Raw genomic sequence first — 18442 nt, forward strand, 5'->3', positions numbered from 1 at the left:
AGCAGAAAATAGTGGGATTGATGTGGGATGGAGAGGTTGTGGTCCATGTACAGGGGGGTGTGGGGCAGTTAATGGGGGTGGGAGACAAAGGGAAAGAGAGAAGTGTGATCACTCCGTCTTCGGAGGGGTTTAAACCAGATCTCATATTAAGGTGGAGTCGACGTGAAAAAGACAAAATGTGCAGAGAACACATTCCCTTGCCTAGAAATACGAATGGGCTCTGAGGTCCCTCCTCCTCCCAGGGCAGGCTCTAGTGAACAGAAAGCCATCGAACTGCATGGAGTCAGCGCTTTGCGTGACTGTCTTCACCCGGACTTCACAGACTTGGAGAAAGGAACCTGGCGTCACGCCGCCTCCCAGGACTGGGACTCACAGACTTCTCGTATCTGTAATTTGGTTTCGTGGTTAAGTGTCTGAGTTCAAGGGTCAGAGAGATCTGGGGTGGAATCCTGGCTCCATCCCTTTCTAGCTCTGGGAAGGCCCCTGCTCTGTCTGAGACTCATTTCCATCTTATGGAGACAGGAATAAAGGACCAGCCTTGTGGGGCTGCGCTGGGGGGGTGAGAGGCCGTGCGGGGGGAAGCTCAGTGCGGGGCCCGGCACGTGGGAACTGCTCAGTATGCTGCAGCTGGTATTTATTATTATTATTATTATTATTATTATTATTATTATTACTGTACACTGCAACCAACATTATTATTAGTAGCAGTAGTAGCAGTAACGGTGTTATTGTCCTTTATAGCGCTGTCTCCCAAGGAAGCTTGAACTGGTGCTACATTTATATTAATAATGGCAACATTGATCAAAATAACTAACATAGCCCTGGCTGGTGTAGCTCAGTGGATTGAGCACAGGCCTGTGAAGCAAAGGATTGCGGTTCAATTCCCAGTCAGGGCACATGCCTGGGTTGCAGGCCAATTCCCAGTGGGGGGGACACATGAGAGACAACCACACATTGATATTTCTCTCTCTCTCTCCTTCTCTTCCCCTCTCTCTGAAAATAAATAAATATTTTTTAAAAAAGATAAAAAAATAACTAACATATATTGAGTATATGCTGTTTGCCAGGTGCTCCTCTAAGTGCTGTACCTGCTTTTTAGTTCGTTTGATTCTCACAGTGATCGGACGGTGGGTATTACCAATATCCCCGTGCCATAGACCGGGGAAGCCGTGAACAGAAGGGCTCCACGACCCGCCTGAGGTCCCACTTTGAAGAAGCAGTGGTGGGATTTGAACTCAGGGTCCAGAGACCCTGCTGTTTCCTGATTCATGGCTGTCTTTTGAGCTGTGCTAAAACTGTACTTGCATTGACTTCTCCCTCTCCCTCTCTATCAGCTCCTTTTCTATCCCGTTGCTGAACTGTGGAAAAACCAAAACACAACAAAATCCCCTTCAACTCCATCCTGTGGCTGCAAAGGATGCTGATTTAACTTCTGGGTAAAAATCCAGACTCTGTACTGCCTGTGAAACTTTTGACCATTTGCCCTGGCCGGTGTGGCTCGTCTCATACACCAAAAGGTTGGGGGTTTGCTTCCTGGTCACATGACACATGACCTAGGTTGTGGGTTCTACCCCCGGTCAGGGTACCTATGGGAGGCAACAGATAGATGTTTCTTTCTCTCTCTCCCTCTCTTTCTAAAACCAGTAAACATATAAAATAAGCAAAAGATCCGACCACTCAGATACAAGGTCCAGCAGATGGTTCCACATGTCCTTGTAGAGAGAGGACACTTGTAGTATCTGGACGCCTGGGTGTTCAAACGCCCTGTTTACTGTGCAGTCTGTAATTTATTTTTACCATGGGAGGCACGCGGGATTCTTGGCCGAGTGGGAGGAAGATGTCCTATTTCTGGGGTAGGTTGTTAGGGCATTGCCACATCTGCCTGAGGTCAGTCTGAGTCCAGTGAGGTTCCTACACCCTGAGTCCTGTTGGGATCAAAACTCAGCGCAGACCGAGCAGCGCTGACGTCTCAGCCCCTGGTTTCCCAGGCTGTGTTGATGGCATGTGTGGGGCCCACCAGGGACCATGCCTGAGCCAACCCCAAGGGAGTCGGCAGGGGAGGAAATGACAGGTGCCCGGTTTTTAATCTGGGGAATAAACTCCCTCCTGCAGACCACTTTACAGTTTACAAAACCCTTCACCCTCACGATGCCATTTAATCCTTCTGGTCACACAGGAGGCAGGGCCCGAGTTACCTCCCTTGTAGTCGAGGTCACACACACAGGCTGGGTTGAGACTCGGGTTTCTGCGTCCAAGCCCCATGCTCTTTCCACATTTCCACCCACAGTCTGAGAGAGTATGCGGTTAAGTGCTGCGGGGGGTGGGGCGGGGCGGGGTGGGGTGAGGGGAACATGGGTGTTCAGAGGAGACAGAAATCACCGGTAGAAAAGAGGTCGCTCTCGGAGTTCTGCATTCCACTCCTCAGGCTAAGTTGCTACTTGTCTGCAGGAAGTGGATTGCTGAGCTGTGACTTAATGCTTTTGTCTTTGATGTGGGCGTCAGTCAGCAACTGATACCTGATACGCGTCCCAAGACTTCAAAAATGCTTTCTAGAGTAGCAGTGTGGGCCTGATCACAGGGAGCTTGACCTATCCTTTGCCCCCGAAAGACAAACACTATTAAAACTCCAAAATCATGACTGAAACGAAATTCACGGAGAAAGAGTTGTAACTGGAGATCATAAGGGCATCGGTTAGGTCTACCTCTGCGGCTGAAAACAAAGCTTCTATAAAAATCACAATTATGTCGTGCTTTCAGAATACAAAGCAGCCTCACCTAAACTATTTCATTTGATCTTCACATTTAACAAATGAGGAACTTAAATTTGAGGAAGGCTAAGGGTTTTGCCCAGGGCCGCAGTTAGGAAGGGGCAAGGTTAGGGCTTCAGGCTTTTTTGGTCCCACGTTGTGTGTTTGATTGGGAACTATTTACTAAAACCTTCGGAAATGTCAAATAATTTGTGTAGGAAATGATGTACATGATCTGTGACCCTACTGTAAGAGAAGCTTTGAGAACAGCTGGGCGTAAACAATGCCTTCTTGCTCCAGGACTGCCTCGCGCTTGCAAATAGCAATTATCCATGATTACTTTCTTGCCAAGTTCGTGAGTGTTAAGTCCATTTCTCTCTGGTAGATAAACTGAAGCAGGCGTCTAAGTTATTTTTTCACACTCACTCATCACAGGGAGACAGAGGAGCAGGGCTATGTCTTCAGAGTTCCAGCCGCATGCCCCTTGGAAAACGATCAGAACCAAACCCCATTCCCCAAAGGATAGAGGCCTAGCAAACGTTTCACGAGAGGACCCATGCTATTTCTTCAAAATGCTCGAGAGTCACTCCCCACAATTGTTCCCGATTTTCCACGAAAGTATTTGGTCAGCTTTATGGTTCCCGAAGTTTTGGATAGCACGGATATCTTTAAAAACATCTTGGGGAAGATAAAGTATGTAAGTATGCGTAAACAATAATTAAGACAACAGAGCTCCACAGGATTCAGATTCATGACCATCTGTTCAAAGAAACTAAATATGAAAAAAGATCTTTTTCTCTCTTCGTGCTAGTCCCACATAAGCTTCGTTGCGTATCCACAGAAGGAGTTAAATGGGGGAGGTGGTAGCTTTTTACCTTCATGTGCCCCAGCCAAAAACAACCTTAGAACTTGTCTGACTGGCTCCGATGAGGAACGTAAGTCGATAAGACCTGAGCAAACAGAAGAGGAACCTGCCCGTCACTCGTGGGCAGCAATGTAGGTCACCTTCTTGCTCCTCAGGCGGATGTGACGCTGCTTCCAGAGAGCGTCAGCTAGTGCCTGTGTGGCCGCGGAGACTTGGGGAAGGAGCAGAATGAAAGATAATCTGCGGATGGCGACCCACCATAGTAGTAGAAAGAAACTAAGTACCTGCAGGGACTGGGGGACCTCTCAAACCTTTCCGGCAGGAACAAGCGTTGGCCTCCGTGTCACGAGTGAGGGCCATTTTTACCACCCCGAGAGGCTAGGCTTGGGCGGCTCTGATGATAAAGCAAGGCTGCACGTGCTCATACGAAGAGATGACTTTCCCGTCCTTGATCTCCTTGGTGACGGTGCAGATTTTAGCCAGGAGGTGGGTCAGGGCTCTGCAGGCACCGCAGGGCTCAGGGGTCCCGTGGGGAGCCGAGGGTGCCGCGTATACTGGGGCTGCGCATTCCATGGCTCCGCCCTTCCTGGCTGTGCAAATGGAAGGCTCACATTTGGTGGCACACGGGTTACAGGGAAGCCTAGAAGAAAACAGAATTTTACCTGTGACTGAGGGAAGGCAAAAATGGCGGTGGTTAATTTTTCAACCTGCGTCATTCAAAACAGACACTTATTCCCTCACTTTGTGCTGTCGTTAGAGGAAGAAAAAGAACCAGACCAGATCCACGGGGAAGTAGCGTCCCAGGTGTAGAAGGATTGGATCGTATTAGCTCCCATCGCAGGGGGCTCCAGGGCGCTGTGGGAGAATACGTGCTGGGGGTCAGGGCCAGGGAGGGTCCGGCTCTGTCAGTTACCAGCTGGTGCCCTCAGACTGTTCCTGACTCTAGTTTTTCATCCGCAGAGTGGATATAAAGGGAACTAAACTCACAGGGTCCTGATGAGAAGGGACACGTTGAGGGGCTTATCCCCTGGGGAAAGGAAGTTAATCAGACACTTTTCTTATCAGAGAGTTAACCACAGACTGCGGGTGGCCTGAACCCCACCCACGGAGGAGTTCTCAAAGCTTCATCAGGAAGCCCCAAAGAGCTGTCTGTGTGTGTGTGTAAATGGGCGGTCTTTAGGGGACTGGAGTGAGAGGCAGTAAGGACTCCTCAGAAAGCATCATCTTTCTTCACTGATTCACGGCCCTTTGGTATGTTGTGGCTCCTGCAGGTGGTAGCGTGGGTTAACATTGCGCTGGTGTAACGTGATCATGCCAGTTAAAAGAACTCTGTGAACCGACTGCACTGATTATTTTGGGGAGGGATGTCTTTTTAACAATCGTAACCAAGTTTGCCTTTGGAGTGTTCGTTTGGACTGAGGTGCTTCAAAGAGCCCATGCTCTAGATCAATTTCATATGGGTTGGAACGCTTCTTATTATTTTAAAACGTTACGACTTCTGTAAAAAATACACTGAAACACACATGTGTGCATGATGGTTTTAGCATCGAGAAGAGGCGACCGGGCGGGTTGGGCGTTTCGGTCTGAGCAGGTGCCTCCGAGGAGAGTGGGGCCGGCCTGTTCGCGTCCACCCGTTCAGACGTTCATCTCAGTGGGGGAGACCTGTGTGTCACCAAGAATGCTCATCTTTAAAGAAACCATTTTTCCCCTGGTAATTTTTAAAACTCTTAAGATGCTAAAACACTTACAAGGAGCTAACCGGGTATAGGGACTCCTCAAAAACCACTGAGCTAAGCTAGACTGGGTTATAATTGCAGATCTCCAGTGGCACAGCTTGAGAGAGTGTATGGACCCCTGGGTCCCAAGCGCCCCGTCACTGGGGAGATCAAAGCACCCGCTGTCTGGTTGCCAGGGGTGGTGCCTACGTGTGTGTGTGAGCGTTTCTTTCATGAAAATGTTTTTACTTAACGTACTTGCAGTCCGAGCTCTCCAGGAGGCCGCGGTAGGTGGCGATCTCGCACTCCAGCTGGGACCTGACGTCCAGCAGAATTTCGTACTCTTGGTTCTGCCGCTCCAGGGCACATCGGATCTCCGCCAGCTGAGCCTCTAGGTTATCGATCAGACCCTGGCTCTGGGTCAGCAGGGCTGTGTAGCGGGCCTCTGTCTCGGCCAGGAAGCATTCCTGGGAGTCTCTCTACCACGCAGGAGGAAAGCAGGATTTATAATGATGACTCCTTTAAGCCCAGGTCCCTTGTGATCTGTACCATTTCAACAGTGGTTCCTTTGTAACAGGTGCTAACGAATCTTCAAGCCCTCTTATTCTCTCCGAAGCAAATAAATCCAAAAACAAAATCATCAACTATACTAAGCTTGCTTCCCTTTATCCAAGCGCCGCGTATCTTCCTGTTTCTTAATCACTTGATAATCTTCTACCACACTTTCCTACCTCTGAGAGAAAAAAATATTCCGACTTATTCCACACCTAGGAATTAAAAACCCATTACCGTGGTACCCGGGAGTGTTTGGACCTTAAAAAGGAAGTGAGCAGCATTAAGCCATAAACAGTCCCCTCATCAGATCCACTCTTTCATGTGTAAAATAGGAGCCGAAACTCTGACGATTAAAGTTCCTTCCTGCTCTATCATCCTGTTAAGTTTTATGGATTTTACATTTTACTATAACCTATTATTTGCATGATTATCCCACTTTTTATAGATGAGAAAACTGAGGTCCAAGAGCTTAAATGAGCTGTTCCCAGGCACATGACTAGCTCGTGAGAAAACCAGCCTTGGAGCAAGGTCTTCCTAATACCCTTCGTGCCAGAGTATGAAGGGTATTTCATACTTTTTACTTCAGAGAAGTGCAATCAGTTCTAACTTGGGAACCTGAATTCTGGCTCAGGCTTTTATTTCCTTCGTGACTTAATGCCCTGGGACCTCGGCGTCCCCATCTACGAGACGGGTGAGATAATCTGGCTTGGGAAGGTCACTCCACCTCCTGAGGCTTATCTGTAAAATTGGCTTCATGATCGTGCTACCCCCTGCTCAGAAGATTATTTTATAAATTCAGTAATTTGTAAAAATGCTTTGCATTAGATAGAATTCTCTTTTAGTGTTTCCCAAAGTGTGCTCATGGATCATTACTGCCATGAGATACTCTTTAAAAAAGGGGTCCACAGTCAAATAAGTTTTGGGGTGCCGAACACCATACGCCCCCTTCTGGGAGAGGCACAACACACAGGCCAGCTTATCAAACGCCCACGGGAAGGCCCCCTGTTTAGCCTTTGCTTGATGCAGCATTTCCCAGGCTTGTCCGACCACCAAGCCCTGTTCTGGCCACAGACCCTTGAACAAACAGAGGGGCTGCTGATCTGAGGGGCGCAGTTCGGGAAACATTGCAGCTGGTGTTAGGGGCTGTCACCACCCCCACGGGGCTGGGCTCGGTCAGCTGGCCGCGTACCAGGCGGTGCTGGGCCTGCCGTTCAACCTCCAGAGCGTTCACGGCGCGTCTCAGCTCGGTGACCTCCTTCTGGCAGCAGTGCTGCTGTTGACAGCTGGTCACCACCTGCTGGTTCAGCTCCTCCATCTGAAACACAGTCAAGGGGCCGCGGAGATCGGGAAGGAGAACATCACTTGGGTTAAAAGGCCCCCGGAAATGCAAGGCCACCTCGCTGGTTTTGACTTTGCTCCCTCCCTACCTGCGTGTTGAACCATTGTTCCACGTCTCTGAGGTTTGCCTCCACAATAGACTCATACCGACGTCTCATTTCTTGCAGAACCCGATTGAGGTCCACAGAAGGGGCAGACGTCACTTCGATGTGTAGCCTGTCCCCCAGCTGGCTCTGTAAGGAATTGATTTCCTAGGGACAGAAAAAGGGTGTGAAGTCACTTGGTGAATAGATGACTTCCTTGTTCTCGTTTCTGTCTAACAGCAATAATTTAGCTTAATTGCGTCCGAAATATAGCCCACAATAAACGAACACATGATTCATAGTTGCATTTGAGATGCTATAAAGTGACTTAAAGCTATTTCAGATGTGACTATGTGTTCACATATGTGACTATGTGTTCACATATGTGCAGCATTAAAAGGAAGTGACTAGCAAGAGCAGGTATTTAAAGAATTTACATCATTTCCAGGGATGGTTAATGCGTGAAGCAGCATAGAGGTGGAATTTATGAGAGACCATAGTCTCCAATGCAAATATAGGCTTATGCCAGTATCGATTTATACCAGTAGTGGCAGGAATCTGTGTAGGGATGCTGACAAAAAGATGGGAAGCTGCCCTGGCTGGTGTGGCTCAGTGAATTGAGGGCCAGCCTGCAAACCAGAGGGTCACTGGTTCCATTCCCAGTCAGGGCACATGCCTGGGTTGCACGCCAGGTTCCCCAGTAGGAGGTACACAAGAAGCAACCACACATTGATGTTTCTCTCCCTCTCTTCCCCTCTCTAAAAAATGAATAAATAGAATCTTCTTCTTTAAAAAAGATGAGAAGCCTATGAGGACAATAAATTTGAGTTACTTCCTTTTTCCGGAAAGGCTGGAGAGGGCAGCAGAGGCTTCAGATATTGTGTTACCGGCAATTGATTTGAAAAACATCGAACCGGTAGCAGTAATGCAGGTACTATCAGGGCTAAAACCCAGAAGATTATCTAGAGGATACACCCTTTGTCAAGTTCAATTCAGAGGAATCAGTGTTGTTTTTGGAGGCTTAGGTGAGGCTTTCTCTAACCTCTTCATGGTTGTTTTTGAGGCAAAGGAGCTCCTCCCTCAGAGACTGGCCTCGCGCCTCCAGGTCCGCTTTGCCCAGGGTCAGCGCATTCAGGATCTTCCGTAGGCCGTTAGCATCTGCCTCCACCAGCTGGCGCAGGGACAGCTCAGCTTCATACCTTTAAAAATGAGGCGTGGAGTGAAAGACGTTCAAAGGTAGGGGGTGTAAATCAAACTTCCTTCTGTATTTTCCTCTGGGCCTCTCATTTACCATACTTCTCTCGTGCGTTTCAAGCTGAAATCACCTGACAAACATCACCACTTAATTATCATTCCTATATTTGTTTGCCAGACTGATGCTATGTTGCTGTTCTTTGAGAGGAGGGAATTTATCCTCCTGCTCCTGCCCCTAGAGGTGATGCAATGAAAGTAGAAAGAGCATTGGGTTAGGACTTAAGAGAGCTCGCGTCCAAGTTTTGGCTCTGTTTCGTACCGGTCGTGTGCCTTTGCATAAGTAACTGAACCCCGTTAAGCCACAGTTTTCTCACCTTAAATGGGGTAACAGTAGGTTTGCTTTACCTATTTTACTAAACTCTTAGGTAATCCGATGGGTTTATGTGTTAGAAACTATAGGTACCTGTATACAACATGTCAGTGGTTATTAAACTTATTGAATTTGAAGGTCTATACTGGGCTAGCGCCATCACGGTAGGGGTAGGAGGGTGAGTAGACATGTGGATAATCTTATTGGGAGTTAAGCGTCCAATGCAGGGCGAGTTCTGCCATGAATGGCGGACAGGGTTGGGTGGGCTTACTTGGCTCTCAAGTCATCAGCAGCCAGTTTGGTGTTGTCAATTTGTGAGACCAGTCTGGAATTCTCAGCCTTGGTGCACAAGATCTAGAATTAAGAAGTTGTACACACAAATGAGACAAACACCGAGGCCCCTTCCTTAAAAACCAAGGGGATGGTGTGGATTTCAGTCAGCCAGGAAGGCTTTTCATAGCTATCCTTGGGAAGTCTGGGCAACTTTGGAAAATAAGAACTTCTGTTATTTTCCTAAAAGTTAAGCAAAAATTACTTCAATAAAGGCTTGAGTAGATGTTTCACCATTAAAATATAAAATTTACCTTAAATTTGCTGAACATACCAGGATCTACTAGAATGTAAACACCATGTGGGCAGGGTTGTTTCAGGTCCCCAGTATGTTCCCAGAGCCTAGGATAGTGTCAGGTGCCTTGTCGTCCTGCTCAGTAAATATTTGTTAAGCTAATAAACAGAATACCGTATTTTGTTGTGTATAACATACACTTTTTTGCCCAAATTTTTGAGGGAAAAATAAGGATGCAGATTATACGTAGGTGGTACTAATTCATGTGTATAATGCAAATCATACACAGGACTCAGTTCTAAAACATGATGTACATTATACATGGCAAAATACGGTAAGTCCAGCCCATGTAGCAGCAGCATGTTGCTGTGAACAGGAAAGTCCGATCTGGTGTGGGAAAAACTGTTTGAACAATTGGGAGGTGATGCAATGAGCATCCAACGGAAAGAGTGGTGATGGGTGATAACATGGGTGAAAATTAAACTAGTTAGAAACTTATTAAAACAAAATTCATTTTCTCCGATTCCTGTTGTCTTATTTTGGTTCAGGAAATGGCAGCCATATGTTGTTAACACATTTTGGTCCCGAGTCATCTGGTTAAAATAAGAGCAGAGCATATTTCTCTGGAAAGCAAAAAACTATGACTATAACTCTGAATATTGCATCAAGATGACAATTTCATTCAAAACATTTTCTTATTCTGCAAAATATTTTTCAGCATAAAAAGAAATAAACGTATTAAAGTTTAGCAAAGGACTATTGCTTGGAGAACGTCAATGCAAAACTTGATTGTACGGTTGCTAAGAATCTTACCTTCTGCTGGAGCTCTTCAATGGTCGCGTAGTAGGACAGGTAGTCAGGACAGGTGACAGGGAGCTCCTTATGACACTCCTCCTGGATTTTACACTCCAGTTCTGTGTTCTCTCGTTCCAGCATCCGCACCTTTTCAAGGTAGTTAGCAAGGCGGTCATTCAAGATTTGCATGGTCTCTTTCTCCTTACTGTTGATGCCCTCACCACACCAGCCACAGTCATCCATGGAGGTACAGGCGCTGACGTTGTTTACCAAGCAGATGGGCATGGGGCCAAAGCAGGGAACAGGTTGGCAGCCCTGGGATGGGAGAGCTCTCAGAACATGGCCAGTGGGTTGGCAGCTGTTGGCTTCAAGACCACCACACTGGCACCTGGTGTCCGAAGCAGTGCTCCTAAAATTGGCAATCCCAGAGCAGCTTTGGCATGGTGTTGAAGAAGGAATAGTTGTCGGACAGTCCTTGGTGTCCATAGCATGTGGCCAGCTCTGGTTTATTTCAAAGTCTGTGGTTCCTCTGGATGGAAAGCTCAAGCTACTGTCAATGCGTCCGAACCCTGAGCGTTTGGTGGTTTTCTCCTGTTCGGAGGACTTATATAGCCTTTCCTCTCGGTGGTGTCAGAGCAGGCAGGATGTTTTCCTTTCTAATGTTTGTATCGAGTCCCACAGGAACATCTCATTAGTCTGCTCTTGACTTGCCCGAGAAGAGTTACCTGGCTCATAAAAATGTGCACTTAGGCGGTTAGCTGAGTTATTGCCCATTTCAACTACTACTTGTCGCTGGGCACAGAGCTTCACATGGTTTCTTCAAAGGAACTGCTGCGCAGCTCTAGCAGCACCGATTATTAAGTGGGCGTGAGTATATTGAGTCCATTAAGTCCTCGTTGACCTCTGCACCTGACACTGAGCTTGGCCAGGGATGAGCCCATTTATTTTTCCTCTGCTTTCCAGAAAAGGGAAACTATTAGTATCTACTAATTATTGGCATGAACTTAGGAATTCATATTTTATTTTGTTCTCACCATTTGCTTTTCCTTTTTTCTTCTTTGTTCTGCCTAGTTGTCTTCTCCATTTCTTTTCTTTTTTTTTTTTTTACTGAGTATGGGTTAAAATGTCAGTCTTAAATGAGGCTCTTTTTAAAGGTGATTGCTAAGCTTCTGTTTTAGCCTTTCCAGGTAGGGTTCGATTGCTGACAATTAATTTCTTGGAGAAAAGGCTGGTTACATTTTGTTTTTTCCAAAGCCCACATTTGATAACATTTTTAGTGCCCAGTGTTTGCTTGCTATTACATTAGCTAAGAAATCGTGATGGTTTATAATTGGTTTATATTTGGTGTTTAAATATGACCTGTTGAAAGGTATGTGTGTTCTTTCTCAGGAAGAGTTACTCAGTATTTTCTTAAGGAAGTTATTAGTTCCTGGTTTTTTATGGAGGCTCCAGGAAAGAATAATTCTCTTGCCTCCTCCAGGGGCTGCCCCCTGTTCCTTGGCTCACGGCCCCTTCCGTGTTCAAAGCCTGCCACGGCCAGGCGAGCGTTTCTCACGTGCATCACTCCAACACTGACTCTTCTGCTTCTCTCCCCCACGTTTAAGGACTCTTACGAGTATATTGGGCCTAGTCATACCGTCTAGAATAATGTCCTATTTAAAGGTCAGCCGATGAACAACTTTACTTCCCCCTCGCCATGTAGCCTGACATACTCAAAGGTTCTGGGGTTAGGACATGAACATCTTTGGGAGCCCATTGTTCTGCATATCACATGATGTAAGGAAAAAACATAATTTACAACAGCACCAACAAATATAAAATGTGCAGGCATAAACTTAGTTAGAAAGGTACAAGATCGACAGGAATAAAATGCTAAGCCTAGAATAAGCGGAAAGACGTCCATCATATTCTTGACCTGAAATGCTGTGCTCATCACTATAAAACTGTCAGTTATCTCTGCATTAATTTAACTCAGATCCCAATAAATTTGTTGCAGCCCTCTCAAAAGGTGACTTTTTGGAATAGAATAAGTAGAAATAGAAATAGACTAGAAATAGTCTAGAAATAGACTCCCCAATAGATTGTGACTTAGTATATGATAAATGTGACATTTAGAATCGATGGGGCAAAGACAGACTGCCATAGACTTCAGAGTGTGAGGCAGTTCTGTGTCACGTGGGGCGGAGAGGCAGGGCAGGCCATGTTGGACCGTACCACTCAGCAGGGCGAACTACGGAGTGATCAAAGATTCCAATGTGAAGAATGAAGTCATGAATCGCTAAAAAACCATAGGAGACTCTTTTATATACTTGCATTCAGAAGGCCTTTCCAATAATGTCTCAACATGAAGAAAACATAGAAAAGCATAAATTTGACTATATCAAATAACCCATGTATGGGTAAAAGATATGACCTACAAAATTGGGAGGCAGAGGACAATGTGGGAAAGAATATTTGTAGTTACACCACGGAGAGTGACCAGAAGAAAAATGTAAAAGACATTTTGAAAAAGTGTCTTAGAAATAATGCTCAATGTTACTTATAATAACAGGGAATGTGAATTTAAACTACATTGAGATTTTTTTTTTTGTCTATCAGATTGAAGAAAACGCAAGGTTGATACCACATGCATTGCATTGTGTGTGTGTAGCCCTCACTCATTGATGGTGGGAGTGTAAATTTGTACAAGTCACTATAATTGTACTGCAATTGAAACAGCGTGATGTCGGCAAAGAGAACGATGAAAAAGAATACAGTCTAGAAACCTACTCATGTGTATGTAGTTGACTGACTTTTGACAAAGTTTCCAGGGTCAGTCACTGAGAGATCTTCTAAATAAATGTTGCTGAATCAATTATATAATTGTGTACCCAAATTGAATCCTGCCTCATAATATATATAAAAATTAATTCAAGATGGGTTAAAAACACTTACACGTGAAGGTTTTACACACAGAGTTTTTAAAAGAAAGCAGAGAATATCTGTAATCTTGTGTGTAGCATGTGGAGAACACTAATCATAAAAAACTGATTAAACATCATTATCATTGAAATCTTTTGCTGATTCAGGTATAGAATCTGAAATGAAAATGAAAAGGCAAGCCACATGCTGGGTGAAAATATTCTCAATGCATCTGACAAAGGGCCTCTCCCGTGACCCAGCAATTTTATGACGAGGTGCATGCCCAAGACAAATGAGTGATGTACACGCACAGACTTGTAGAAGAGTGGTTTGTTCCTAAAGTCACAAAGTGGAAACAGCCCCACTACTCACAAGCAGGGTAACGGTTCCGCAGGCTGTGGTGTATACATGGACTAGAACTCAACGAGAAAATGAACTGCCGGCACTCACAGCAGCATGGAAGAACCTAGAAAACAATGTCCTGACTCGAAGAAGGAGGACACAAAACAGTATAAATGGTATGATCATGTTTATAACAACTTCAAGAACAGGCAAAACTCATCTATGGTTAGATGATCAGAATCATAGATGCCTCGTTTTGGGGGAGGCGAGTTGTCGGGAAGGAGCCCGAGGAACTGTCGAGGTTGGTACCCTCCACGGTGAAATTCTCGTCTACAGCTGTGCGGTTACTGTGTGTGCTGTTCAAACTTCATGGCGCTTCATCCTTTTAATTGATGTAGTTTATCATAAAAAGTGATATCCTGATAAAACATGGTTAACATAAAAATAGATTTGATACAACTCTCTAGCTATATGAATGCCATTATTTTATTTATATACTTGAATTGCAAATGGATCAAATAGTCACTTGTGAAAAATAGAAGTTATGCTAAAAGACAACAGAATTCTTTTAAAAACTCAGAGAAGGAAGGCCTTTCTCAGCAGTGACGAAAAACCAAGAAACCCTGAAAAATGGAGAAGTTTCATTCCATTGTAATAGTGTCAACAATAAAAATGAAGTTAAAAAATAACAGGGCTTGAAATCATTCATAATTTTAAAAACATGGAAAAAAGACTGGAAGGAAATATGTCTGAATGTGAAGAGGGGAGTTCTCTGTATTTTATAATTACTGATAAATAGCTTTTTGTTTATGCTTGCATATGCGTTCTAAAAATTGAATGCATCAGTTGCAGAATCAGAAAAAAAAGTTTGAAAACGACTTAATGTTTCTGTTCTGTACCTTTCTCTCCGTCTTACTATTTTTCTTTTCCTCTTGTGTCTCTCAGACAGAGTTGTTCCTTCTTTCTTCCCATAGCTGGCGGCCTTTTAGGTTCTGGGAGCTGATTCCCCTTCGATTCCTTCAGGGCCACATTTCATCTCCAGACACTCTTCTTTTCCTGGATATTCCACGTTTTCTTTACTGCTGATCAGTGTTCCTTTCCCTGTAAGGGTCTGTTACCCGATCCTAAAGTACATGGTACCCGGACTACGAAGCACTTCTTCCCTGAAGGCAGCTTATTCCTTCTTTCAATTATCAAACTTTTCGGTGGAGCAACATGGTCCGACAAACTTGAGTGCGCCCATCCTCACGCCACTGAGGCCAGGATGGCTGACTCGGGAAATGGACAGACCAAGAATTAACCTGTGTCTTCAACATAATAGTTGGCACAGTACTGTGCAAAAACTGTACAATCAAATGTGTTAGGCCAACAGCAATGTGAGAGCCCCCGACGTGTCCATCTTATGTCAAAGATGGTTTTCTACTTCAGTTCTACTTCGATTTTGCAGAAACCCAGGTTGAAAAGATTTTTAACTCCTAAAAGTCAAATAGATTAGTCATGCAAAATGTTATATATCATGGAGGGTGGTCATGTGCATCTTTCTGAGAGGAAATTGGATATAGTTCATTGGAAATTACAGAAGCTGGGGAAACTGTTAAGCAAAATTATTTTTTTTTCATAATCTTAACCAAGGCAGAAAAGAAACCACAGAAGTACGGAGAACAGGTGATGGGAAGTTTATATGGTAGAGATTTCCACCTGAGTCAAATTTGCGATTTTGCGACACTACGGCATTAAATTTATTCCCAGCCTCATTAAGAGAGGAGTCATGGGGTTTGGACACTAGTTCATGGGCTTATGTATCTGGAAAATATTTTATTTTGAGTATTTTCACTCCTTTTATTGTTAAACCAGGAGAGCACACTGTAAAATAAATTCAGCACAAAATTTTAGGTCTGAAACTCGACTTTTCTTTAAACCTACCCTATATGAACTGTTATTATCATGTACTTTATTTCTGAGTCCTTCAAAAATAGAAATATAAAAAGGAGAACTTTCCCCCCAGCTTCTAACTGTTTTTAAAAAAATAATTATAGATTCACAGGAAGTTGCAAAGCTATGGGTATATCTCACACAACTATAGTATGATCATAAAACCAGGAAATTGATATGCGGTTAGTATATGTATGTGGTTAGTTCTTGTCGTTTTTTCCACATGTATAGATTTATGTAACCACCACAGCAATCAGATTCCCAACAATTTAAGCACCACAAAGTTCTCCTTTGTGCTATGCCCGATTTGTTCTCCATCTCTATATTTTATCGTTTCAGGAATGTCATGTAAACAGCATCACGGGGTATATGGCCCTTCACAATCACCTCTTTTCACTCACCACAGGGGCTTTCAAATCATGAGGACATTTTGGTTGTTTTCAGTTTGGGCTATTATGAATAAAACTGCTATGAACAATTGTGTATTTTTTCAATCTCTTTACTTTTTTTATTGTATTTTCCCGTTACTGTTTATTCCCCTTATATTTTCCCCCTACCACCCCTCTTCTCCCCCTGGCAATCACCACACTGCTGAGTTCTTTTTCTTTTTTGCTCAATCCCTCCACCCGCCAACTCCCAGCTGGCCCGAGCTGTCAGCCTGCTCTCTAAGAACTTACCTATATCTTTGTATTTGAAGTGAGCTCCTTGTGGAAAGTATTTAGTGTTTTTATTCACTCTGCCAATCTCTGTCCTTTAATTGTATTTAGATGATTTCTAGTTGCTGTGATTACTGGTATGGTAGAGCTTAAGTCTGTGTTTTATTTTTGGTTTTCTGTGTGTTCCCTCTGTTTTTTTAAATTTCTTCCTGCCTTTCTGTGGATTACTTGAATATGTTTTAGAATTTCACTTTTGTTTATTTATAGCATTTTAAGTTTTCTTGTTTTAAAGATTTTTTAAATTTATTTATCTTTAGAGGGGAAGGGAAGGACAGGAGAGATATATCAATGTGTGGTTGCCTCTCCTGGGTCCCCTGCTGGGAACTGGCCTACAACCCAGGCATGTGCCCTGACTGGTGCCCTGACTGGGAATCGAACCACGGTTGTTTGGTCCACAGGCCCATGCTCAATCCACTGAGCTACACCAGCCAGGGCGCATTTTAAGTTTTCTTTGCATAGCTTTTTAAGTAGTTGCTTTAGGTATTACATTATATATACTCGTATATAACTTATTACAGTCTACTGATGCTGACTGACACTTAGTCACTACAAGTGAAACCTCACCTCCCTCCCTTCCTTTACTCACCTCTTTTCGGAGCTTCGTTTTCCTTCTCTGCCTGCAGCTGTGGGTGTTTCTGGGTTGGTGGCTCTCCAGGGCCCACTATAGAATGCAGGAGAGAAAGAGAGAGCCCAGGAAACTCACCAGTGTTGCTCCCGGGACGTCACGGACTCCAGATGGATTGGCCTCTTTTTCCATGTCTCGGGACCTGCTTATATTTGTATATGGGATTTCCAGGTTTTTAGTCATACTTGGGAAGAGGAATGGGATAGGTACCCCTCCTTGTCTTTCTGGAAGTGGAAGTTCTCTACTCTGCTTTTGAAGTGTGTGAGAATAATTACTCATATCCTAACTGCCCAGTAACAGACCAATGCAGCTTATGGTATTGTATGCAGCCACTAAATAATGGTCACAAGATGATCTTATATGGGAGGGGAACCCCCCCAAAACTAGGATTATCTTCTGAAGGGCAGGCCCCTTTTAGTACAAGCTTCCCCCACTAGACGAGTATTCTAGGAACCCATCTGTATCAGTGCACCAGCTGGCATTGTTGTGAGAGGCTGTGTTTGGCTTCGGTAAAATTTTTTTTGAAGAGTCAACACATTTGCCCATTTCATGATGGGTGATTTACGAACACACCTGCCCGTAGAGCACTGAGTATTCAGTAATTTTTGGCCAAAACTAGCATGAAACCTGTGCCGCATCCTCTCTATTCACCTGATCTTGTCCCCCCACCCCCAGTGGCTTTTTTGTTTTCCCAGATGAAAAAGTCCTCAAAGAGAAACATTTTGCTGACACGGGACAGGTGAAACAAAAAATGGCAGAAGCACTAAAAGGCACCAAAATCGATGAGTTCAAAAACTGTTTTGAGCGGTGGAAAAAGGTCCCGATAAGAGTATTGTATCAGATGGAGAGTACTTTAAAGGTGACTGAACTTCAAACATGGAAGAACAAATACACAATTTTTTAACAAATAAATTCTGGGTTGTGGGGGTCCCTCCCATATATTTATTAAAATTGAAAATGCTTAGATGACATAGTGAAAACAATAGGTTATATAACTATATGCAGATGTCTATAAGTCATGTGTCATGTGGTATATTATATGGACAAACCTATTTTAAGAAAGAAAACTTGTAAGTTCCCAAAATATTGACAATGGATGTTAAGGGTATGGAATTATGACTTATTCCCCATCCATTTATGGGCTAAGTTGGAAAAAAAAGGAATCTAGTATTTTGTAATTAAAAATAAAATAAAATTTATTATATTTTATTTCTAAGTTGCCTCTCAGAAAGATACATACAACTATCTTCTATGATATTGACATTTTGTATGGATTAATCTATTTGTATTTTAGAAATTAAAATATAATTTTAGCTCGCGTTTATGCAAGATTAAACTATTGGCATTGGTTTAGATAATCACCTTGACATCAAATAGTTATTACTTGATAACTTGGGTGGAGTTATTATAGCAAGAGTAATAAGCCACAAAGTTATATTTACCAGGCTAAAAGAATGAATTACATTTTATTTGGAGATTAGCCAAAAAGCTTTACAGACTCCTAGCCTAACGCAGATAAGTAGGCAGGAGAGGAAATGATAAAGCAGAAATATACCAAGGATGCATAGAGGACGACTTTAGGATGTGAGAGTCTTCTTGACTTGAGTGTCAGGGTTGGATGTCCTGGCCGAAGCCCTGTCTCCCTTTCAGGACACTGCAGGCTGCGGTCCCTCCACTTGCTGTGCTGGCCGTGGAGGAT

General features: G+C 44.0%; 1 protein-coding gene across 1 annotated transcript; it reads right to left on the bottom strand.

Annotated features, from left to right (window-relative positions):
- Positions 1-3777: 3777 nt before the first annotated feature.
- KRT39 (keratin 39) lies at positions 3778-10713 on the bottom strand. The gene is made up of 7 exons (XM_037033343.1): positions 10246-10713; positions 9139-9221; positions 8346-8502; positions 7310-7471; positions 7072-7197; positions 5586-5806; positions 3778-4252 (listed from the first exon to the last, which is right to left on the bottom strand). Exons 1-7 carry the CDS (start codon positions 10711-10713, stop codon positions 3991-3993), a joined length of 1479 nt encoding a protein of 492 aa, XP_036889238.1. The 3' UTR covers positions 3778-3990.
- Between the last annotated feature and the right edge of the window lie 7729 nt (positions 10714-18442).

The sequence above is a fragment of the Sturnira hondurensis genome, unplaced genomic scaffold (genome assembly GCF_014824575.4).
Source record: "Sturnira hondurensis isolate 20B ecotype Veracruz unplaced genomic scaffold, ASM1482457v3 Scaffold0021632, whole genome shotgun sequence".
In the NCBI taxonomy this organism is placed as follows: Eukaryota; Metazoa; Chordata; class Mammalia; order Chiroptera; family Phyllostomidae; genus Sturnira; species Sturnira hondurensis.